A 25,920-nucleotide genomic window follows, 5' to 3' on the forward strand; every position below is an offset into this window, starting at 1 on the left:
AAACAGAAATGTGATTCACTGGATACACTTTAATGTACAATTTAATTTCTTTAATTTATGTACATTATTGACATCACATAAAGAAATCAGATAATCAGACTGGGATTGGAACGAATCGTGAAATCTTGGAAGGTTATGGAATTTGTGAAAAAGAACAATCGAATTTAAATCACGGAAGGCAAAAATGAGCCCTCAGCTGTTGTACATTCAGTTATAGTTTTGGAAAATTTACCTATCATTGGCAAGTCGACTAAAGTTCGTGAAAAGAGGAAAATGCATTTGGAATGAAGATGGTTAAGTTACGGAATTTCATTGAACGTTAAAGATATGATAATTCACTCCGTTTTCACCAAGACTGAAAAGCACGCAACGCAAACGACAGAATCCACTGCGGACGAAAAAAAAGGAACGTCGGAAATGTGACATGCGTAGTTTCAGGTGTGACGTTTGCAGGCGCGGATCCAGGGGAGGTGAAATGGGTGAATTTTCACCCCCCTTTTTCTAAGCCCCCCTTCTTGCACAGACCTCAAACACATCAACCAGGCTTTGGTTCTATTACATTATTACAAAAATTCATCCCCCATTTCAAAATCCTGGATCCGCGCCTGGTTTAGCCCAATATCATCTAGTGACAACCGTTTGTACGACGCCTTGCTTGTAGGCATCCCAATTAATTTTATCTTGGAGATTTCTTTGTAAAGTCTCACGGGAAGGATATGATCGAACCTGCAACACAACAAAAATGGGAATACTATTCTTGTTAACATGAACACATTCTACGTGTTTACGGAAAAGAGCCATTTTACAGTTGTTTGGTCAGTGACCTTGCCTATGGATAGCAGATAGCCTGCCATTTAGAAATGTAGTGCTGTCTAATATACATTCGTGTACGAGAAGCAGGGAGGTTTCAAGATGGAAATTTAATGGGATAGGTCGACAAGAACAAAAACTCCACAAGGCAATAGAGATATTTAGCATCGAATTCACGTGAAACGCCGGACAAATAGACAAACAATCAGCTAAACCATAGTTGATCGAGGAACTGGTTATGAAACCTTAGAACTTTCAAAAGCGAGAACAATGTTGTTGCAATCGATGTTGAATTGACCGTGACCCTGCACAATCTTTTGTTTTCGCTTCGCACGGGTTCGCAAATTAGTTGCGCATAATTTAATCGAAGGATTTGCTTGGTTATCTTCTCGAAAAAAGGCGTGTTTTGTGCAGGGTCAAGGCCAAAAATACGGACAAAAACATGAAACAAAGGAACTTGTCCAGTTTCATAACCATCTCCATGCATTAACTATGGCTAGTTCCTTGGAGTGTTGGCAAAACGAGCCGGCGAGCGAAAACAGCATTGTTTTTCGAATCCGGCCCCTCCAAAGGTGTCAAAAATTTGACAGTTCTCTAAAGTGCCAAATTATTAGCCAATAGAAATTGAGTAAAACAACTTAAACAAACATGACTTCAAATTGCACGTGGAAAGTTCGTGGAGGCTTTTAGTGGGAATGATAACAGGACCAATCATTTTTCACCAATCAGAATGCTGCGTTTGAGGTCGAACGCGCTGTATTCGGGAAACAATGCTCGCTTCACTCGCCTGCTCGTTTCTCCGTATATCGTGGCGCAGCGCCAAGGAGAGCCTGCTCACTAGCTAAAGTTTGACCAGTTTTTTTCTTCGCGCAACAACCATGTACCAACAAAACGCAACAGGGTGTGCAAAAGAACAACATGTAACACCCAACATTGTTGGGAGTTGTTGGCCAATGATGTTGCGCCCGTTTGCAACATTGTTGGGAGTTGTTGCCAACGATGTTGCGTCCGTTTCCATGGAGTCTAAAACTTGCTGATACATGTATCTAAGGCCGTAGTCTTTGCGAAGAAATTGTACTTCGAACACAGCGTTGCCCAAATTGGCTAAAATATGATAGCTTACGTTATGTCTAATCCATTTTTTGGTCAGCTCACTCGCTTGATTTATGAAGAATTTTTTGGAAATCATCACACACTCGGCTCCACGGCTGACCTGAAAATGACAAAGAAAATAAGCTACGCGGTGGGCCAGATTTAACTCAATTTGTAAAACGGCATGAAGCTCCTCGCATGCCGCGCAAAGGAACTCTCGTGCGGCTTGCATATAGAACAACATCTTACTCACAAGGCTAACACTTGCCGGCTGGAGAAACTGAAAATCTTGCTCAAAACTAAGGAGCGTGGATAAACCCTAAAAAAAAAAAATTCGATGAAATTTTGCATGACCGTATAACGTGACCCTGTCAATCATAAAATATATGTCAATCAATACCTGTCAATCATAAAATACAAAATAGATGCCAGAAAAGAGCGTCATGAAATTATAAGAAAGAGTAAGATTGTCAATTTTGAGGCCACCGACATTTAGGTGGAAGATTTTACAGTGATTTTAGTGCTTGAAAAATTTACTTAGATTTATATGGAAAACAGCTGCTGGATGAGGAGCTTGGCATCCAGCTCACAATAGTATATTTTCACTCACGAGATGAGACGGCTATGTTGGTGGTATACAAAACAACAGGAAAATATCGAACAAATTCATGATAATACACTCAAATTCCCAAAGGACTTTTTCGCTATTGTTCCGTACACCAATATCACCGACGTGACGTCAGGTGTATACTCTTAAATTTCAAAACTTTCGAACCGCTCTAAATTCACGCACTTAAACTTCAGTGGCCTAAAAACATGCTCTTCCCATTTCTGGCATCTACTGGTAAATTTGTACCACGTCCATTTTTTTTATGATTGACACGGTCACGCAAAGGGCCTATTTGACAGGTGAGGTTTTCGTTTTTGGCAGAATACCATTTGTGTTAAAAAGCTGCACGTCATCTAAGGGGGCAGGGGGGTGCGCATCCCCTGCACACTCCCCCTAGATCCGCCCCTGCGTTTGGCAATAGGTAAAACATGGTGTGCAAGTTTGAGTTTGGTTAAGGTATTCTTCAAGGTGTCCAAAGAGTTTCAATCGAGTGTCGTAAAACCAAAACCAAAATATTTACTTTTGCCAATCATAAAGGATGGAGATAATCCAGTAAACCAATCAAAACTCGAAGTAATTACACGTAGCCGACACAAAGCGCGGGAAAATGTGCACGCGCGAGCCACGATTGGTTTTGGTTTTATTTGTGATTGGTTGAAAAAGTGGCGCGAGAATTTTGAACCAATCACTTAGAACGCGAGTGCCACTAAATTATGGCCAATCAGATTGGGTCCAATTCAGTCAATCAATTAACTTTATTTAAAACACGGTAAATGGCTCAGCAAGCTGGTTTTCAGACATGCCGTGTAAGAATTACAAGGTATAAATGTTAAAACGACTAATAAACTACAGGTATAACTTAGCACTAAAAATTATTTAACAATCGTATGTCAATTCCTATAGAATCTTATCAAACGTAACTAATCTAGTTTCTATGTGAAAGAAATTTAAAGACAATAGTAATTAGTAACAATCAGAATTCACTATATAATAATACGAAACAAGCCACGTAAAAATGTGCCCTAGCAATGTAAATATCGCACGTAGTATTTCTGTCCTAAGAATAGATAATACCGAATTTTGCGATACGGACCGCTAAGATACAGACTGTGTGGTCACGAAGCAACATATAAACCTCTTTCATAATGGCGGCCATTGTTTTAATGCTAATAAGCCCTACTAACCTCGCTACGACGAGCAAATTTCAAAAGAACATTTGTTTTAAAACGAGGGCAGTAGGTCTAATTAACATAAATACAAAAGAATGTAAAGTTGGTCCCCATTTATGAAAGTGGTCTATATAAATTGTCAAACTGTTCCCATTTTCTGTTTCCATTTTCTCGGACATAAAAAGAAAAAAAGCGAGAAATGTCTTTCATTTCCAAGTCCAGTACGAATTTTACTTTCCAGAACTGTTATCAGTAGCAGGCGAAGAGGCAAGGCTCAGGGAATAGAAAACCCTGCGCAAGAGAGCTAATGCATTAACAACCTTATTGGACTAGCTTGTTCGCTCCGTATGAGGAAAATATTGGTCTCGTTCGTTTTCAGTTTATGGACCAACTTGCAACGACCAATATTTTCCCAGTACGGACCTCACGCTACTTTAATCCATCTATTTCTCGGTGTCATCTATTAAGCGGCACTCGCGTTCTAAAATTAGCCCTGTTTTTAAACCGAAACAAAAGAACTAGCGAACTTTCTCATTGAGGTTTAAAGCTTTTATCATCGAAAAAGCTTTTTATCATAGTTGTCATCGAGGTTGAAAGCTTTTATTTTAATTAGCCTTTGTTGAGTAGGACATGGTCGAGCCAGATCACCGAAATACGCTTTTCATGTCCGAGACATGAATTCCTAATAGCTGAACCTGGGAGTAAAGAAGTCAAGCGATATGGTCCTAAGACCTGGAGTCTCAGGACTATACGCCGCAGATTTTTGGCATAACCCTAAGAACCATTCAATAGAGACAGCACACTTTAACTCTATTCTTTTGCTATATTTTCTGTTTACAATGTAAATTTAAAAAAGGAGGATGATGAACTCGAATTTTAATCCATGTTTTTGCATGAAGTCACAGCGGCCTTAATTCCTTGGAATTGAATTCTTACTTGTGCAAACACTAGTGAGGTTTCCTGATGTGGAGATAAGGGGGAGCCCTTGTCGCCTTCATGCATCTGTTGCTGTGCCGATTCGCTCTAACTAGAGCAGAGAAATGACGTCGTTGTTATAGTTTTCTCTGCTACCTTTTCGATAATTTTGAGCTAACTCATGGAATTAGAATTTCAAGGATTCCCGGAGGCAAGATCAGTTTGAGCTTCGAATACGACACCCTTTTCTTGATCTGTCGGCCACTGTAATTTGTGCAAACGAAGCGTGCGTAGACGCATTTTCGTATTTTTTCTTAACCATGAGAACTACGGGGATGGGAGGGGATAAGGGGTGGGGTGTTTCATAACATTGGCAATTTGAAACAGGGTAACAAAACACACCCACACACACACACAAAAAAAAGGAAAACAGGGAAACGAGCTCCAGCAAGCCTGGGCCTGAAGTGTGGGAGGCCCTCCACTATAATTAGGGACTTTACGATCTACGACGGCGACGTCGACGTCGACGAAAACGTCACTTCAAAACATAACTTTGCTCTATCGTAAGTTCCTCGCGGTTAGTCCATCTCGTTCATGTCGTACAATGTGGGCGAAGTATCCTAATAACAAATTGGTCCGAGCGGTTTCAGAGGAAAAACAGAGAATTATGGATTCATATTTGTGCGCTCGCGTTGTCGTCAAAACCTCAAATTTGGTGATTTCACGCCGTTGCTGTGCAGAGTACCGCACGAATATGTGCTAAAATGCGTACGCACGAGCAGCACGATTATTGTTCCTTTTTTAACCAATGAGATTGTTGTTTCGTGACGTTCTCATTGACGACCGCGTCGTAGATCGTAAAGTCCCTATTATCGACGACTAACGCGTTTATGTATTTTATCAACAACTGAGACAATGCGCCTTCCCCCCTAGAAAAGAACTCCCGCCCCTTAAAAAAACGAAATCAAAACTCACAAAAACACTTCTCGGATGCAGCAAGCCCAACTGAACAAATACCGTTTGCCGTCTGTGTTTCTGGGGAAATGTCTCAGGTGACACCTCGGTGATCGGGAACTATGATAACAAAAAAGCAAATAGGCATATTCACTGATTAATAATCACACACACAAAAGCTCCGATTCTGTCAGAGAGGCCTCCGGTGACGCAAGGTAGGGGAATAGAAACTGAATTTCGCTGCATTTTCCTAGAATCGTTTGGTAAAGTTCGCAGCCATCCTTTTTGGCCTTCACTGTGCCTTTCTGCCTGTGATATGCAGCGAAGTAGTATGAAAGCATGGTTTAATATACTGCACAGGCCCGAGTATAAACTTACCACAGGTGGAAGGCTCTGGGAGTGTTGCCTTTCATCGCTTGGTTGGCAGCAACAAAACGCTGATGAAAACAGAAGTATGGCGTCATTTGCAAGCTTTGCAGACATTTAACCAGCGGATACGCTAGCCAATGGAGGGTATGTAACGGCGCAGCTTAAATTTCACTCATCAAAGCGTTGAGTGAATAAAACTTTGTACAGCAGCAGTAAAGTTTTGAGGGAAAGGGGATTTGGGTAATTCTTACGCAGGGTTGTGTTGTAACCCCCTGCTGAATATTTTGAAATCGAACAAAATAGTGTTTGTAATCAAATTTGCTGGACAATCGTCTTCAAAAAAGTGTTTTCTATCTTGAATAATTGTGACGTGTCACGTTTCCCCTTATTGTTTTCACATAAAGAGCTTTTGTTTTGAAACAATGGGGCAACCATGACACGTCACAATTATTCAAGATGGCGTCGCCCGGGAAATAAGCGTTTGGAACTTTCGAACAATTTTGATTGTAAACTTTATATTCTGTGGTTTAAAGTTATTTTCTTGTTTTAGTGGAGGTTCCCCTTAAAGAACGTCCGACTCTTTAGAACCTATAAAGTGAATTAAGAGCCACCCATCCGATTCATACGAAACCCTTACCATAGGACTCAAATTGAATGACTATATGGCATTTTTGTTACCAAACCTACCAATAATCAAGAAATGTACAATGTACTAGATCTCGTAAAATTTGTTCACAAAGGCCGTGTTTTCACGACAGCTGTTGTCTCGCTTAACATTCCTGAAAGTAGTTTGTTTGCAGACTTGTTAAGAGACTTTAAAATGATAAGTGTTTTCACGGGTAAGATTAAATGAGGAGAGGGCACGTGCCAATACAATAATGAAAATAATAAAAATAGCACGCCCGTTGTATTTCCTATTTGAATAACCGCAAGCGACTCCTCCGAAAGTAATAGTCCATTTTACAGTTGTGTGCTTAGTTACCTGGCCTGTGAATGAAATTGAGGCTAGAGTTGACCTTGTTTTAATAATTAATAATAATAATAATAATAATAATAATTTATTTCACTTATTGTCTTATACGTTTTAAAATTAACATACTTAAGTAAGATTCCATTTGAATTGAAACGTAACCTATATCTACCCTCATTCTTAATATTAATAAGCTCTGCTATATACCCTGGAGGAAAACCCTTAATAGCCTTATATACTAAAAGTAAAATTTTAAATTCTATGCGGAATGTAACAGGCAGCCAGTGCAAATTATACAATAATGGTGTTATTCTACAGTACTTAGATTCATTATATATTAATCTGGCTGCAGCGTTTTTGATAAATCTCACTGCTTTTCTAATGTAAATTCTTTCTAATTAGCGTGACAACAGCATCATTAACATAAGAAAAGGAGGGAGGTCTGTATCATAAGAAGGTCAACACTAGCCTCACTTTCATTTAAAGGCCAGCTATTGCCAACTCGCTTAAGCCGCCACCTGGTTTGGTTGCTTAATTAACTCTAAGCGAGTTGGGAAAGGAAATGTATGCACGGAATTTTCGGTTGTCACTCGCTAAGCGACCTGAAAAACCGCTCGTGAAAACACGGCCAAAGAGCATCAAATTCACGTTAATTAAATTCAAATCAACATGCACCACGTGCAAAATTCGCGTTAATTACATGCATGTAAACATGCATTACTTTTCGAAAATTTCCGAGGACTTTTTGGCGTCGTTAAAATGCTTGAGTTCGTTATATTCCTGAAATAAGGTGTTTGTTAATAATGACTCGAGGACACTCGGGAAAAATTCAGAATTTTCCAAAACAGAAGTCGAACTCATGAGACTCGGATGATTTGTTCGAAATGCTCTACCATTGAGCTACAGCATAACCCACGAGGGTTGAAACGTGTAACGTGCGTTCACAGCTTCCGAATATTCAGTGCGAACTGATTGGTTGAATGTTTCAGTGCGGAGTACCATATTTGGAAACCCCTCGCTCTTGTTTTTCCAAATATGGTACTTAGCAAACTGAATATTCAGAAGCTTGTTTCCCAGCACACAAGGGGCCGTTACACGTTTCAACCCTTATGGGTTTCTGGCTACAGATAATTATTTGATTGCACTTGATATCAGGGAGGCCATGTTGGTGGATGAACAATAGCGAAAAAGTCTTTTGGGAATATGCAAAAATGTACTACATTTTTCTGTTGTTTTGACACCAACATGGCCGTCTTATCACGTGAGTGCAATCAAAGAATCGCGGGAAAGCAGTCTTTTCACACAGTCTTTCCTGTAAATCTCCGGGTTAAAACTAATTCTAATAAACGAGTCAATAACTTACCCTCCTTGGTTCTCTTTCTCGACCTACGCCCAGAGGCAGAATACGTTGTTTTTCTGTGACGATTTTCCGTCAACTCAGCCAGTTTGTCAACTTTTGAAACTCCTTTTTTGGTTTGAAGTGCACCAGATGATCTGGGTTTAGTTATCTCAAGTCTCAAAAGAACTTGACAGACTCCCTATCGGGAAAATGAAACTGAATTTTATCTATTATTTATTTTATTTTATTTTCTTATCTATTGTTTAGATATTTCAGTGTCACATTTTCAACTTGATGAAAGAGCTAGAGCGAGTTTGACGATGGTTACGATAACAGCGACAGGAACGTGAGAAAACAATATCATTGGTCCAGAGAAGAAAAATAATCGTGCTCTACGTGCGGTACACATCTATGAACATTTCGTTTTCGTACACGCCAAATACCCACATGCATTTAAACGGAAAGCGTTTGCCGTTCCGCTTAAACGCGATGCCAACTGGAGTCTCAAAATTACTGAAGTCGCAAAATTACTGAATACTGATTGCCTGAGATGAAGGGCATTATTTCTTAATCACGACGGCACTTTTGGTGATTAAGATAGTATGATTACTCTTTCCTGATTGGTTAAAAGTTGCTTAGCAACAAAACGTATTGTTGCGGAAAAACGCGGGAAAAAGTGTGCGAGTTACTCCCTGGCGCGCGATTTGTAAGCCAATCACAAAGCACAGTTGTTCAAAACTAAAGAAAACGTGTAGTTACTTTTTCATGTTTGCTTGCATTTCGAGAAATCGCCTTAACCAATCAGAGTAAGCACAGATCAAGAATGGACCAATGAGCACTGGAAGTCCCTTCTTGGCACTGAACCAGGAGCCCACAAATCCAATAGGGAAGATATCTGTTTATAAACATTGACGTCAAATTTCTTTTGATATTCAAATTTGCCAACCACCGAACAAAAGAACCCTTTGTTCCTGCATCCACATAAGGCACATTAATATCAATAGGCGACGTCATCGATACCTTGTAACGGCATTTTCACAGATCAAGTTATTCTTGGACGACTAAGCTTGGACGAGTGACCATTCTGGATCCCTTGGGTATGAATTCCTCATGCAAGACTTGAGATTAGCTGAGAAGGTCTGGTTTCGTGGGAAAATCAATCTAAAAATAACTCGGTCTGTAGAAACGCCGTACCACAAATACAATGAAGTGACTGAACTCAAACTCAGCACTCCCTATGACAACATCTGCTCAACCTACCGAAACTATTACGCAGAGCCAGTCGGATTTGTTGCTGTCTTTCACAATTACTGAACCCCGTCTTGTATAAAAATGAAGAAAAAGAGAAATAAATGCAATTCATACATCTAAGTCACAATCGTATATATTCATGCGATTTTAAACATATATGTTATCTATATAAATTGACTACAATGACAAAAATGCATAAGTTCGAGCATAAGTTTTGTAAGCTTCGCATAGGAATATGCGGGGTCACAGATTTCGCCCATTTCTACAGCCACAAAACCGGAAATTTCCCACCCTACGTTGGGGAGATAAGAAACAGCGACTGCCACGGTGACGAAAACGTCACATCAAAAATGTAACTCTGTCTTATTACTGGGTTGCCAAACACAGTCGGAATCTACGTTTCATCTCTCTGCTTTTTCCGTGTCGGGAAAAGTCTTTCCTGTCAATCCTCTACTAAGTGGTATCTGTGCATAGAATCTTCTGCGCGTATTTTAATGGGTTTCAGGCGATAGGAGAAATTCGTAGATTTCGCTGGTGGACACAGTAGAATATTTAATTAACTTGCAATGGCGTCTAATTCATTGAAACAAAAATGGTGCGGTTTTGGTGGATCTTTAAAAAAATATGTACCTTTATGGAGCTCAAGAATGGAACGTCAATTGGATAAACAAGACAGCGGTGGAAAGTAAATATCTGGAATCTTAAAAGCGACAAGTAATGTACTTCGACAACAATCTTTCGCCCGTCGATCCGTAATCAAAGTAAGCTGTATTTCTAATATTTCACCAAGTGTGGTGTTACGTAAAACACTGAAACCAAATGGAAAATTCTCTGGTAACTTATGGATTCAACAAGGACAGAGAAGGAATCGAACACCTTAAGTGGATCTGTAATCTCTCTTGTCTGGCTATTTGTATTTATTTGTAATAAACTCTGCACAGTCTTCAGGCAAAAAATACTTGGAAACTGATGTGACTGCCAAGAATTATTTGAAAGAAAGCTTGTAGTCTTTTGTGCTTCATTATTCAGGGAAAAGGTTCTTCAAGAAAGGGTTTGATCCTGAAATTTATTTTGTTGGGTATGGTAATTTGACACGATTGGGTTTTCACGCACGCAATGAAATAGGAAGGGTTTTTTTGCCTCTAATAGCAAATATATTGTTTGTTTCAATTTTCTGCTGGGAAAGGTGGGCTTTATGAATTCATCGTGTTGTGTAATATTCGAACTTAACAAATTCACATGTGTGCGTTGAAATGTGATACGCGAGGAGACAAGAATTTTTTTTTTACGAATTTTGAGTGCCCTGAAATTACATCATTTACGTGACATGGCTCCATTATCACGAAGATTTTTCTATAGTATGTCGCTTTACTCTAACCCAAAAACCTTCAGATAGAAAAAAACTTCGTATTTATTAAAAGGGCCATTTCTTTTGCTTTTGTGCTTGTCAGCATTGTGATTTGCTTTAATTCGCAAGTCTGTTTTTGTATCTCATAGATGTTTAGATTTTCAGTGCATGGCCGCTCAACCTCATGATTGTGTAAACAGTTTACCCTGAAGTCAAAATAGATAAGTTTCTCAGGAACCCGACAAAGAAGGCTTCCTGACCAGACAGATGAAATGTAAGTATTCAGTTAAATATTAAAACAAAATTAAAAAACCAAAGACGGAAGTTTCTTGGCTGAAAAGTACGTTGTTTTACTCTGAAAACGACGAACGATTAACCTTCTTTCCCGTAGTTCATTCAGTTGACACAAGGTGATCCCGTGCAACTTTATGGTTGCCTAGCACGTCACGGATCAATCTCTTCCTTTTGACAGAACATCATGACCTTTCCCTTGATTCATAAAGTCAGAGACTGCAGAAATTTTCGTGTTTTTACGATCGTCCGTCATTAATCTTTTGATGAGAATTCGATTCAGAGTTATGTATTTGTACTATGTTATATTTTTCTTCATCTGTCTTTTGGCTTGTCTTTTACTGTTAACTCCCGGGCTTTTACGGTACTTTTTGATGCAAACATAAAGCTAAAAATTGTTTTGACCTGGCATCAGATTAGACTGAAAAGAAGAGGAATTGTGAAGGGGAAACAACATCTTCAGTCCTTCCTTAGTGTGTGTAATAAACGTGTGCTTAGGGCGACTGCAAGCCATGCATGACATACAGGAAAACGTCCGTCAGAGCAATTTGCAGTTAATTTTTGCAGACTATTTATTTAAAGAAGAAGCGAATGAATTCTACTGTGCGTGTTGTGTTATCTTTAAATTTATTGCCAAAGCTTAAAAAGCTAAAAGACCACAAAATGGGACAGGACGTTAAACGTATGAACGTGAGCCAAAGGGCCTCTGCTGGCACGACAATTGGGTGACCCCTCAAGTGGTCTTAATCACCCCCACTTGAAAAAAATTAACTGGAACGCTGCAGTTCAATACCACCTAATTTAGTGCCTGCTGTTTTTGTGCAACACGTACCACAGGCAGCCCAGGGTACGCTTCAAGGAGCGTCTAGTTCCATCTAGTTCCTGTTACACACGATATGGGTGAAATATCCCACAGCCGGACTGGTGCAGACGGATAAGCTTGGTTCACATATACGACGCAAATGCAAACGCAAGGAAATACACGTGTGAACTACCTCAAAGCAAATGCAAACGCCTTATGGGAAATTTCCCATTTTCTTGCGTTTGCATTTCACACGTGTGAACCGGGGAAACGCAAACGCAAGATAAAAAAAAACAAAAAAACAAAAAAACAAAAAAAAAAAAAAAAACACACACAGGTTCATTCTCGTCCACCATCTGGCAAGAAGGACTTGAACTGCGCCTGAGTGTCTTACTTTGCGTTTGCGTTGAACGTGTGAACTTCATTTGCGTTTGCATTTGCATTTGCGTCGCACGTGTGAACCAGGCTATAGACGTCATAACCCTACTGACGAAGGAGAAATGTACATATTACTACGCGTGCCGCACGTGCAGCGCGGATCACTTTTCCTCTTTTAATTGTTTGGCGGGCTTTGTCGTTTGCGTAAACGCCGTCGTTTCTTAGGGCGCTTTTCTTTTGTCAGAACTGGCCGACCAGACCCGTCCATTTGCAAAGAAAATTCAAGAATTTGAACGAACGCTTGGTGATAATTGGGGAGTTTTGAAAGAAAAGTGATCGCGAAGGGCCACTGGAGGAGTATATATCTTCCTCGAAGGAGGCAGTATTGCCCAGTTGTTAGGGCGTTTGCCTTGAGATCCGGAGTTCCTGGGTTCAAGACCCGCTCTGACCACTCATTGAATTTTTTCCTGGTAGTCCCTGGTTCAAATTCTCGACTGCACTTGTGTTCTGTCGTTTCGTTGATTGTGTTTCATTGGCCCTGAAAAGCCCCTATGGGGAGTGGTCAATTATAAATTTATTTTATTTTTTATTTTAAGTGTGTTAGTTTCAAGGCGTTCCAGAGTTATTCCTTCCAAATGCCCGGTCTGGCCGGTCAGTTCTATCAAATGGAAAGCGTCTTTAAATTCCCTCGTAAAATGTGTGTGCAGGTTCTTTAAAGATCCAAAGCAGTGCTCACGCACAAACGATGAGAGACGGGCACAATGCTTTTTCTTCCCTAGTCGAGGAGATTAGAGAGTTTACAACCTTTTGCAGCTGCCGTAAAGAAGGAAGCACTTTCTTCTTAGCCATTTTACCACCCTAAGGCCCTCCACAGACTAGGGATTTAGTTGTCGACAACTATTTGTGATCGACAACTAAACGTTATCGACAGCTAAAAAACGTAGTCTGTGGCGCAAGTTGTCGACACGGTAAACCCCAAATTATTAGTTGTCGACAACTAAGCAGTTTCCCTTTTCAAAAAGGGAAACTACTTAGTTGTCGACAGCTAATAGTACAACTAAGGGCCTCCACAGACTAGGGATTTAGTTGTCAACAACTATTTGTGATCGACAACTAAAAGTTATCGACAACTAAGTAAGTCCGACAAAGGGATTCCACACACTGGCGCTCAAATACTGATTTAGCAACCTATACGAAGGGAGGTTGAGCACCAAGGGTTTACTACGCATGCTCACGTGTTCGTGCATTCAAAATGACGGCAAGAAAGGACATCGTTAGTGTCGTTGCCACCTCCAAGAATGGGATGTAGAGAAGGAAGATCAAAAAGAATGTTTTCTTTACCAAGTATTTTACTTCTGCAATCCACACGTTTTAGCCGGCGGGGGAAAGCCGCTGACACAATAGCGCAGAGATCTAAAAGTAGTCGACAACTAAAACAAAAGTTTTCACACACTAGGAGAATGCCAAAAAATGAGGCCGTCGACAACTATTAGTTGTCGACCACAAAGCAGTTTCCCTTTTCGAAAAGGGAAACTGCTTCGTTGTCGACAACTAATAATTTGGGGTTTAGTTGTCGACAACTTGCGCCACAGACTACGTTTTTCAGTTGTCGATAACTTTTAGGTGTCGATCACAAATAGTTGTCGACAACTAAATCCCTAGTCTGTGGAGGCCCTAAAAAGTATCGGTTGCTAAATCAGTATTTGAGCGCCGGTGTGTGGAATCCCTTTATCGGCAATATTTAGTTGTCGATAACTTTTACTGAGTTGTCGATCACAAATAGTTGTCGACAACTAAATCCCTAGTCTGTGGAGGGCCTAAGAGTTTATCTTGACAGAGTTTGATCTTACGACCTTTCCCACCAAAATTCTTGTGATCGTACGTCCCAGGCAAAATACACGAGATAACAAACAAAAGCGAGCACAAATCAAAGCGCATAGTTGAAATACGTAATGAGCAGAGACTATACAAACAAATACTACAACATAAAAATTCTTATGGTTTACCAGAAACAAAAAAAAAGTTTTTATTTAAGCAACTTACCTGAAGTATTGAAAAAGGCAGTTTTCCGGGTGAGCAAGTAGTAAGTCCACAGGCCAATCAGCGAGAAAGTCCAAACTCCTGGGAGAAATAGAAGTCTTTGAGATCATTTTCGCAGCAAGGCATTCTTGTTTTTTTTTTTCTTCAAACGTCGTACGGTGCAAGATAAAAGCTTTTAGCAAATTTTGCTGGTCTCTACTGGCTATTGAGGCATCAAAAACTGTTCAATCTTTACAATAGCGCAATAACGTCATTCATCCAATATTTTCTCTCTAAGTTACCTCTGTCTTATAAGACCCGTTTTAAACGTCGCATTTCATATGTGCGGAATCTAATGCAAATGAAGAGAAACAATAGATTTTTCTCATTTGCATTAGATTCAGCACATGTAAAATGCGACGTTTAAAACGGACCTTAAATAAGGCCGTATATACAACACAAGGACCAAATCAAATTATTGTTCATTACTGGACGAATGACGTCAATTGACTGAATCACACTGTTTCGTCGGCTGGCTAAAGTAGAAAAAAGGAAATACGTTGAATGACAACCGAATAACTCAAAATGGCGTAGGCCAGCCAAACCTTGCATCAGCAACTAAAAAATTTGATTATGGACAAGAATAATTAAGTTGGCCCCTATTGAATAACTGCTTTCATGTCCAGGAGCACAAGAAAAAGTAGTTGCAAGAAAATATTGCAAACGTAGCCTGCAAGCAGGCTCTTTCGTTGAAAACGGCGCGAGGTCGAAATATAAGGGCTTGGTGACTAGTAACCAAGCCCTTATATTTTGACCGCGCGCCATTTTCAACGGATGAACCTGCCAGCAGGTTATTGTAAACGTGGCAAGGATCTCATCTGCAACAACTAAATGCCCGCTACAAAAACCGCTAATTTTGCAAGGATAATATAACTTTCTCAAGATTGAAAGCGTTAGCAAAATTTTGCTAACTAAAAGCAACGTAAAAGTCCTAAAGATTTCGTGTCGGGTGTAACTAATAAATGTCTGCTGACAAGACGATTGAATCGCACGTATAGCAAGATTAATGAATTTCGTAAAAGAGAAACGGCATAGCAACAACGAGAAACAGTTCAAATTTTGATTGTGTTATTTACTGCATGGAAAACAGAACAAGAAACTTACCTACAAAACTTTAAATGCGCTGGCTCTTCTCCTGTTTTAGTTTGTCCCATAAATATCCTTCGATAATCCTTTGAAAAAAGAAAAAAAAAGGGAAATTTATTTATTAATTTTATTTAACCACGGGTAATTCATCAGCTATTTACAGAAAGATCAAAACTATGACTACTCAACTATAACTATAAACTACAGTATATTAAAATGTATTTGTAAAGGTAAGAATTCTTGATAGTATAAATTTTATGGTGCTTGCCAATATACTGTACGTAAAAATGTTACTCCACAGGCTACAGGCCACAGGCTTCCTGGCTGGTCCTTGCATCATATCTTGGGTCAGCCAAAGGACGCCAAAGCATATCTTACACAGCCAACTAAGCCGTTTCGTTGTCTCCGCATGTGCAAAGAAGACGTTGCTTTTTTTCAATGATTTCCTTTGGAACTTTAACTCGACGTTTCTCCAATGACGGATGGGAGGATAAATTTGACGGCATCGAAAAACGAAAGAAATAACGATGAAAGAACAAAGATATAAGGACGGTGCCTACTGTTGTAATTGCGCATACGTTCTGCGCATCTCGAGATACACGGGTTTCCTATCGGTGGTGCTCACTAATACAGGGATATTTTCGCGGTTTAAAACTATGCGAAGAAAGCAGAACTTAGCAAATGCTCTTGATATCCAAAAAGAAAATTGGGGGTAACCATGCATTTTCAGAGATAATTAAGCTTTAATTTGAAAAAGAACGCCATACATGGGCCTTATTTGCGCGGCGGCCATATTGGCCATAGACAACAGACTTCGTACCCTGAGCCTCGAGTTGAAATGTTTGGGAACGAGTTTCGGTGGAGAAAAACAAGAGTTTTCACTCAACATGGTCCCTGTGTGATTAAGGCCTATTGCTTTGTATTTTAAAGTGCCCCTGTGACCAAAAATTCAATTCTTATTTTTCTTTGTATTTCAAAACTATGTTAACCAAACACTAAGAGACCAAAGTTTCAAGCCTTGATTTAAAAAAGACACCTGTTTATTTTAACTGGAATTTTCCTATTAATGGTCCGCCATTACTAACTTTAAGTTCTTCAGAGAACTGGTTCAAGGAGAAAATGACGTCAAAGGCTCACTACTTTAAGATGCAATGCGTGTGCACGCCGCAGAATTAACATGCAGCACGGGAGTTTTGGGCTTTCAGACTTTTAAACTCGCTTTTTGCATTTATAATAAGCTGTATTCACTCGCGGAAATTTTGAGCTAGTGAGCCTTTGATGTCACTTTTCCCTGGAGGTAGATAAGTAAAATCTTAGCCTCGAGGGATAAGTTTCGGAGCGGCAATGATTTGAAAACACAACACCAAATGGTTTTAGTTTAGAACCAAGAAGGAGACGAAAAAATGAAAAATTCAACTTGTAATCAACATTTGCGACTGAAAATAACACTAGTATAACGAAAAATGTCTTTCTCAAAACTGGAGGATACTGTTTTATTTCTTGATTCAGAGATGTAAATGCCGCTCAAGTTTGTCGTCATTTTCCGTACTGACCTCCTTTCCAATGACTAGCAGCTGCACAGGATCTCTGCTTACAACAGTTGCTGTTCTGTGGCAGTGTTTAAGAATTGCGGTATCCTGGGAAACAAAACACAGTTGAGTTATTTGCACAAGAGCGTTGGTTACAATCAGCAAGTGAAAAATACAACGAACCAAAAGATCGAACTGAATTTAGAAAAGCTAACAGGCCATTGTCTCTTCGTTTTCCCAGTCCATTAGCCCGTAAACAGTCAGATATGCAAACAGCAAAACAATGGCCATGTTTTGATATGGATGGATCTTGATTCTAATCACGTACCCAGGGCCCAGTTGTTCAGAGCCTGGTTAAGCTAATCCAGGATTGCGGGAAACTTAACTTGTTGTCTATTTTCTCATTTTTCTGATCAGAAAAAGTTTTAACCCGCCGTGCTGCGTCTATGGGGAGTAAAACACAAAAAGCTGGTTTTACCAAAAGAGTTGATGAGCCAGTTAAATTAACCACCTCCGATATTTCGAGCGTTAGGCCTTGGTCAATTCGTTCTGACTTGCATGGGCAAAACGCTCAAAACGTCAGGCCGTAATTTTTTCTTACGGTGATTAATTTACCCGGCTTTATAGTTTATGAACCTTAAACTTCACAGCTTGCAAGTACACGAGTGAAAGAAGTGCATATATATTTATTTGAAGTGCGGGCTGTAGATGAAAGAAAGAAATCGATCCTCTCACCTAACGGGACAAATTAAGCAATCGTCTCTTATAGACACCTGAAGATTTCATGTGGCTTAAACGATATTCCTCTGCGACCTCTGCGATGCCGGTGCAATGCTCTAACAACTGAGCTATGGAGCCACAGAGTCCTTTCAAGGGAACACATGAGCCCAACAAACTGACCTGACCCCAATACTAGGGAGCTTACGAAACGACGACGACGCCGACGGCAACGACGACGCTACAAAACAATAGGTTTAGTGAGCAAAAACAACGGCTCTGCACGCTCTGCACGTGCGTTTTACATTTTGGTACATTTCTTTGCCGTCATGTCCTAAATGACGACGTGAAATGACCAAATTCAAGGTTCTGTGGAGGACGTCAGCACATGACGATGAATTTTCAGTTCTCTCTCTACGCTTCAAACTCACCCATACCAGTTTAATTCCTCGACAGTTACTACACATTTTTAACGCGAAACGACATGAAATAGTTTGGTAGTGATATGAATGACGCGAACTCGTATTCCTCGTTGCCGTCGCCGTCCTCATTTCGTAAGCTCCCTACTGTGACTTCATAGCACAGTCGGGAGAGCATTGCATCAGCATAGCAGAGGTCATGGGTTCGAATCCCGTTGGAGCCGCCTGAATTTTTCAGGTGTCCATAAGAGACAATTGCACCTCATGAGCTTTACTCACCCCGAAAATTGCTCCCTTCTTGAGTGTTGCAAGTGATGTGAACGGCTGCTCGACAGCTGGGTCATTTTCTGAAAGCACCGTTACTAAAATGCCAATGCCAGAAAGATTGAGCAGTTTTCAGTAACAAATCATTTCGTGGAATATTACACTTACATCTTTGCTTCTATTAGACACATGAGTGTTGGTCCCACCCTGGGTTTTTGAACCCGCGACGTCCCCTCCCTCACAAAAGTCCAATGCTCAACCGTTTGAGCTACCGGTCGTCGGTGGAAAACGAGTATAATCTGGAACGGAACTTAACCGACGACATAAAGGTGTTATATACAGTGTAGCAAGGATCTTTTACAACCTTTGATTTTCAGCTGGGCTGGAGCACTATTTACACCGGTTATCAGTCACAAGCGCCCCTCAACGACATTTTTCATATTTCGAAAGTAAAATTTGAAAGTAAAATGTTTGACAATAGTTTTGTTCTCTTGGCGGCAGTTGAATTCGTCATGGAAACATTTCATTGACGTCCACCTAAATTTTACTTTCGAAATGTGAAAAATGTCGTTGAGGGGCGCGTGTGACTGATAACTGCTGTAACATTTCGGTGAAAAAAGTTCAGATAGAAGACCATAGAACTCAAATTGTCATAGATTCACGCCTTCACTTACCCGCTCCGTTTATGATAAAATAGAAATTCTCCGCCACATGATCTTGTTTGATTATAATTCTATTTGGTGGGAGACTGAAAGAAATGCAAAGAACAAAGTCAGGGTTAAAGACCAAAAAGCAAGAAGAATAATTACGACTGACGAGAGGTTGATACCTTTGCAGCCACGCAACTTTGCAGACATCTTGCTGCATATGAAGCGGAAGTTCCGAGAAGGATTCTAAGGTTTGTAGAGCGTATAATACCTGGAACACAAAAGAAGAACCTAATAATTTCACTGAGGAGTGGATGAACTAAAAACCAGTGTTAAATTCATGACTTTTCAAAGTACTTTTCTTAAGGACAAGTTAGAATGTGGTGGGAAAGGGGATGGGGGCGTTTTTAAGCGTGTGGGGAAGTCCAAAAAATTACCACAGCGGGATTCGAACCTAGCCGGAGAGGCATTTTAGGATTCCCTCTTACAGTTCCCTCTTATTATTGATGTTGTACCGTAAATCCTCTATCAAATCTGAAATAAGCCCCCACTCTTTAGAGGAAGAAAATTACCAATCCCCCCCTTCCCTCCCCCTAAATAGAAGATTTACGGTATGTACAATTACACAATTATATTGTACACTGAACCAAACGAAACATCGGTTGAGGCGAGCAGGATGATCTCGGGGATGAGCTTTTTGGTGTGTATTGTTAGTAGCGTCAAGATTTTCGTCGGAGTTTTCTTCGGAAGTTTGCTTTTGGACTTTGCGGTGGAACCCGAGTGTTTCTCCTTCTTTGGTTTAGATAAGTATTTGTATCCTTCCCTAAAATGTTATTTTTTTCGGCAAGGCAAAGCACTACCTCAAAGCACATGCCAATTTTCGAATCATTTCTCTCAAAACACTTTTGCGGACTTAATTAAGTGACAACATATCAGCTTCACAAAAGGCGGAAATAAGTGATTCTGATGAGAATAACAACTCACTCACCGTTTGAAGTTGATCGTTTGACCTTTCTACCGGGAGTGATGTCAGAATTTGTTTTACTTCCTTGCTAATCTTAACCTATTTTGTAAAAGGAATGTCACGAGAAATGATTAGCAATGATCATCTGTCCAGAAGAAGACAAAATAACTACAATAAATTATTTCTTCCCCTGGAGGGAGCCAGAGTAGTCTTCCACCAATGTATACGTTTCCCGAACTGAGCATTATATCGGAGTTGAGTTTGTGATCCTCTACTCAAGTCAAAGGTTTTTTTTTTTCATGTTCGTTGGTACCCTCTCGTAAAATAAAAAAAATGATTTGATTCGATTTTTACTTCGCCAAATTAGCAGAGCGCTTTTGTTCGGATGTAAAAGCTTGAGAATTCAAAATGATTATTTGCTGCGCTTTTCGTGGCGTTGACGATAATGAACTTAATTTTAAGATTGGTTTTTGAGGAGGGGGGAAATCCGGAGTTCACAGAGAAAAACCTCTCGACAGGAGAATAGAAACCCTCTCATAACGCCGAGTCCGTGAATCGAACCCGGGGAACATTAGTGGGAAATCAGACGAGTCCTCTCACTACTGCCACCACCACTACCTCTACGTTTTAGGTGGACTCATTTTGTTATTAAAAGTAGTTGATATTCTAGTCAATCTAGCTTCCCTTTGGTTTTGATACCCTTCAGTGCGAAGAGAAAAGTCGCCAAAAGGAAGCGATGCCCAAATGAACAGAAGTCAGCCGTCAACTGCGAACAGACTAGAGACGCTGGGTTTTCTCTCCTTGCGTGTATCTTATACGAGACATTTCTTACCTCTCTATTTGCCTTGAACAGTTTAGGATCAAAAAGCGGGGCTGGACTTGAATATCCAGATCTTTGGTGATCGTTTTGCCTCAGATGTTGCTCTTTTGTCGTTATGGAACCTTCCATAATTTCAATAAATGACCTACAGATTCCTTCCTGGTGAAATATGGTTTTTGGATCACTACAAGAAACGAGAAATAGGTGGAGAAGTTACAGTGCTTTGAAAAAGAATAGAACCTACCTTTGACGCAGTAACTGGAACTTGAAGCTCGCGAGGCCACTTATGTCCAGAAATGAACCTAATTAGATGCACGCCCAATTTTGGCATGCAACACGAGTGTCCCTGTCTTTAAGTCTAAGCATTTGCTACCTGTTTCAAACAATAAGGTAAGGGTAAAGGGTACTGTTAATTTAGAGCGAGTTTCAATCGAGTGTCGTAAAGCCAAAACCAAAGTAATTACTTCGGCCAATCAAAAAGGACGAAGACAATCCGATAAACCAATCAAAACTCGAAGTAATTACACATAGTCGACACAGAGCGCGGGAAAATGTACACGCGCAAGCCACGATTGGTTTTGGTTTCATTTGTGATTGGTTGAAAAAGTGGCGCGAGAACTTTAAACCAATCACTGGGTGAAGTAATCATAAACCAAAGCAATTCGCTGATTACTTTCGACACTCAATTGAAAACCGCTCTAAGCTTAGGGTAAATGCGCTGTTAACCCATACTTGAGGATCAGCATTTTAGAGACACTTTGTGACGTTCATTTTCTGTAATTCCGAGACACAAGTGATGTTGAAATTGGAGAGAATAGCAAGGGGACACTTCGTTACGCTTATTGAAATACACTTGCACCTAATTAGGGACACTTCTGGAAGCATCTGCGAATGCGAACTTGGGGCCCGTTGGGCTCTCGAAAGTTCCGAAAACCTTTACGGGCCATTTTCGGGTGTCAAAATCCCATTAAACTTCACAGTCATGTTTCTTTTAGTTAACATGAAAACGTTAAAAGATCGGCTTCCAAACCAAGCGGTTGGCAGTCCCACAAGTGGCTTTTCGGGCCCGAAGAGTGTTCGGGACTTTCGATAAACGGGCCCCTGGTCCAAATCCTGAACCAGAGGCCATGCGTGGTTTTCCACATATGCCGCCAGAGGCTTAGGTCTCCTTCGCAGCCGTTTTTTGAATGTCACGCAACGCTCCACCCAAAGGAGGGGAGCGTTGCGTGACATCCAAAAAACGGCTGCGAAGGAGACTACTAAAGGCTTTGCTCCATGATGATGTACTCCGGCTTCCTCTCTCGTCAAAAACCGATATTTGAGGTGATTTTGACTTAAAGTCTCTCATACTAGTAGTGGCCTTTTTACCCGACTGCAATAAGTGCGGTAAGCCTTGCACTTTCATTATTTCGATTCATTGTTAGAAAACCATGCGTACGTGTGCTATATCTTCATAATTAATCGTTTAAGGTACCTGCTTAGAGCTCGTCCAATTCGTATAACAACCCTTACTACTCTTGCCAATCTTTTGAAGTTCTCTAGTGGCTGTGAAGAAACAGTTAATTAATCACAAATATCAACAGAAATATGTCATGCATTTGTGTCTAATTTGCGTTCACAAGTGCAACACGCTGCTCTTAATTAACAGGTGTCATACAGAACGGGTAATCGCGGCCGTAAGTTGATATCCGATAAAAAACTGAGCTGTGTAAGTAACAGGATTGACCGTCAGTTGTTGACGATCAAAACGATCACCTGTTCTCCTAGGAAAGGGGATAGTGTGACAGTTTTTGAAGTTTTTGAAATTAGCCGAGGCATGTTTTAGCATCGTCAAGACATAAGGACCCCCCACGTCAATTCGACGATTTGAATTCGTCGATTCTATTAAATGAGGATACCTAGTAGATTGTTACAAAAACACGATATCTTTTGTCAACGAACTGAGAATTTCCACAATTACAAAAAAAGAGAACAGCCTCCTACCCGATCGCAGCAAAGAGTGAGTACGAATCAAGTTATTGTACATTTTAAATGTACACGATCTTATAAAAAAAATTCAAATATGATTTTATTTTTCCAACTCTTTGGAAAAGATGCTCTGGGAATCGATCTTTCCAATACATGCACGATATTATACTCGGATTACGAAAAAAGTGAAGCAAGCAGGTGGCTCAGTTTTGCCAAGTCTTAAGTTTTAACGAAGTAGCTCTGATGTCGCAATAAGTGCAAGCCTTATTGAATAATCTTCTACTAAAGGTCCAGACTGCTGGTTTGTTACGCGTATTACCATCGCCCTCTTGCGCAACAAACTTTTGTGTTGCCATAAGGAGATGTCGCTTTTACTTTTTTGCAACATGACAATTTGTTGCGCAAGGTGGTAATACGCACAACAAACCATCTCAACTTGCAACGCAACATTGTTGCACGAAAATGTTACCCGTATTACTCTGACAAATTGCCCTGATGTATTCGGAATGTCAGGGCATTCTTTCGAGGGCAGTTGAAGTTATATAATGTATATACGTGCGTTAGCCCTTTTAAACGAATTCCGGTGAAGATGAATTCAGTGGCACGATGGCACGGCAGCGGTTTCAAACGTGCCACTGAATCTTCTTTTCTTTTATCCCGTTAATTTTCAACAGTCTAACAAAAAAAATGAACTTAATGTTGGATTTGATGCAAGAGTCAAACGTACCTCGAAGTGTACCTCATAGACACTGGATGAAGACGATGCGTGTGTTCTGCTCAAACCTATTTTCTTCCACCGCTTCATGCAGAATCGAGCTCTTTCGGCCTTTTCAGTTCTCGAGCCCAACGACGTGTGACACTCCTCATTCAAAGCCACGCTTTCCGTGCCTGTCCGCGCCGTGTCGGGGGGTTCGATGATCGTGGGAAGACTGTTTTGTCGAGAGCGCGATTGATGCCGTGATCTAGAGGGCATCTTGGTTCGGTCACGATCGCTAAATGGACCACTCTCGAAGTCCTGAGCTGAAGAAACGTTCTTGTTCGATTCCCACCAGTTTTGAGAATCGCGCTTCACAATCCAACCAGATCTCTTGTCGAAAGAGGGTAACATTTTCGGAATTCAACTAGCACTGGTCAACATGCAGAGTATGCTTGGTTGAAGAGTTCAGAAGAAATGAAAGTCCCTACGATGCGAAATATGAGTCGAGAGAATCTTGTAACCTTGACCTCATGAAAGCAATCCCTCTCTGAGTTTTATTTTCCAAAATCAACGAATGGTTTGAAGCGAAAGAAAGTCAAAATCATTTTCCCGACTCAACACAACTTGATTACATTATCGCGGATCCAAACTTGGCATACTCATGGATTTTAGGTTGTTGGCTTGTTCCTGTCGTGTCTATGTTCGACTCCGCGGTTTTGCTTCCGCTCGGGATTAAGTGCCAAAGACATATTTGAAGTATTTTTATCTTCAAAACAATCCTTCAGTCACGCGCATGGTGCACAGATCGGATTCAGTTTTTAAGCCGATGGACACCTCTTTTACAAAATGCAGACCGCACCAAGCCATCGTGACTGACCAGTGAAAGAGCCAAGTAAAAAATCTGTTTTGCCCGGTGTACCAAATAATCCTAAGCCTGCGGAACAACTTTCGTTCCTCTACGATACGACTTCATTTCGGTTCTCTTTTATCACTCTACGTTAGTTTACATGACACCAGTGCAAAATCTCATACCAGAGTAAGTCATACTCCCGGGGGGGGGGACTCCCATATGAAACAGACGGGGATGCTCGTCCGAAATTTTGAATTTAACCCTTAAAGGAGACCAATCTAGGCGTTTGACCCCTAAAAGAGACCGTTTAAAAACACAAAAATACGACACGCAATGAGTTTTAATGATAAAAAGGCATAATCATCGAATGCTTTTATCTAAAAAGAAAATTTAAAAGGAAATTTGACTTCTGTTTCTCTTCCCGTAATTCTGTGTTACTTCGCGGAACCCTAAACGAGACCTTGGTGGCATAAAATATTGGCGCTTTGCCCGGAACACCCTAAGCGAGACCAAAATCCAAAATTTACACCCCTAAGCGAGACGACGAGCACCCCCCCCCCGGGATCATACTGGTATGTGTTGTACCGGATCAAAACTCTCATAACAGGATCATATAGTTACACCTGTATCATCGAAAAAAATAGAGGATGATAAAAAGAACCGAATTGGGCCAGTACCGGAACAAAAGCTTTACTGGTATATCATACGAAAATCCCTGTAGCGTAATTTACCTTTTTTTTCTTACTGCTCTTAGTCTTAGACGAGAATGTTACGGGACTTCTAGATGAGAGATCAAAACATTTGAGCCCGCCCCTCCCCCCAAAAAAGTACACTGTTGAGACTAGATCTCCACAGTTTTGACAGTTACAAACGATGCTGCTCAAGTAACGTTTGTAACTGCCATTACAACAGAAATAAAAATTTTAAAAAGGATGTATGGCAATAATTTGTCAGGTTCTCTTTCATTTCTCGAAAACCAAAAGGACTCAATATGGGAAGTTACTTTAACTTTTGAAGTGAATCCGTGCGCAGCGCGATATCTTCAAAGGGAAGAGAATATGTAACTAATCATTTCATCTGGTGAAAAAGGATTAAAATTTTACTTGCTATTAAATAGAGAAGCTATCTTACGTAGAATAATTATATGGGGAATTAGGCCTGTTCCAAACGTCGGGCTACTGCCATGCCGAACTCAAATGAAATTGTCATTTCGTAAGCACGGCAGTAACACGCCGTTTGAAACCATTAAGCGCGGCACGGCTAAATTAGGTTCGGCACGACTACTCAGCACGGCAGTAGCACGACTTGGTTTCAAACGGCGCACTATTGTTGTGCCGAACTCAATTCATAAATTAATTTAATGTATTTTGCATTATTTGCATACTATTACGCTGGATGGATGGTTTGTTTTGTCTTTTGAATTTGGCACGACTGTATTAGGTTCGACGTTTGAAACCGCTGCCGTGCCAACGTCGTGCCACTGCCAAGCCAAATTCATTTGAGTTCGGCACGGAAGTAGCACGACGTTTGGAACAGGCCTAAGGTAATTCCCTTGAAATGACGTACCGTCCAGATTTTTTTC

The 25,920-nt window shown here is 40.5% G+C and overlaps 1 protein-coding gene across 1 annotated transcript; it reads right to left on the reverse strand.

Moving 5' to 3' along the window:
• Positions 1–24,222, reverse strand: LOC138000562 (cyclic nucleotide-binding domain-containing protein 2-like). The gene is made up of 17 exons (XM_068847058.1): positions 23,519–24,222; positions 22,298–22,368; positions 20,836–21,007; positions 20,028–20,102; positions 19,222–19,310; positions 19,067–19,140; positions 18,408–18,490; positions 17,017–17,100; positions 15,482–15,549; positions 14,342–14,419; positions 9,489–9,549; positions 8,253–8,427; positions 5,929–5,987; positions 5,572–5,670; positions 2,156–2,221; positions 1,934–2,023; positions 1–726 (listed from the first exon to the last, which is right to left on the reverse strand). The coding sequence occupies exons 1-17, from the start codon at positions 23,897–23,899 to the stop codon at positions 622–624; spliced, it is 1,830 nt and encodes a 609-aa protein (XP_068703159.1). The 5' UTR covers positions 23,900–24,222; the 3' UTR covers positions 1–621.
• Between the last annotated feature and the right edge of the window lie 1,698 nt (positions 24,223–25,920).

This window comes from Montipora foliosa, chromosome 4 (genome assembly GCF_036669935.1).
Source record: "Montipora foliosa isolate CH-2021 chromosome 4, ASM3666993v2, whole genome shotgun sequence".
NCBI classification, from domain to species: domain Eukaryota; kingdom Metazoa; phylum Cnidaria; class Anthozoa; order Scleractinia; family Acroporidae; genus Montipora; species Montipora foliosa.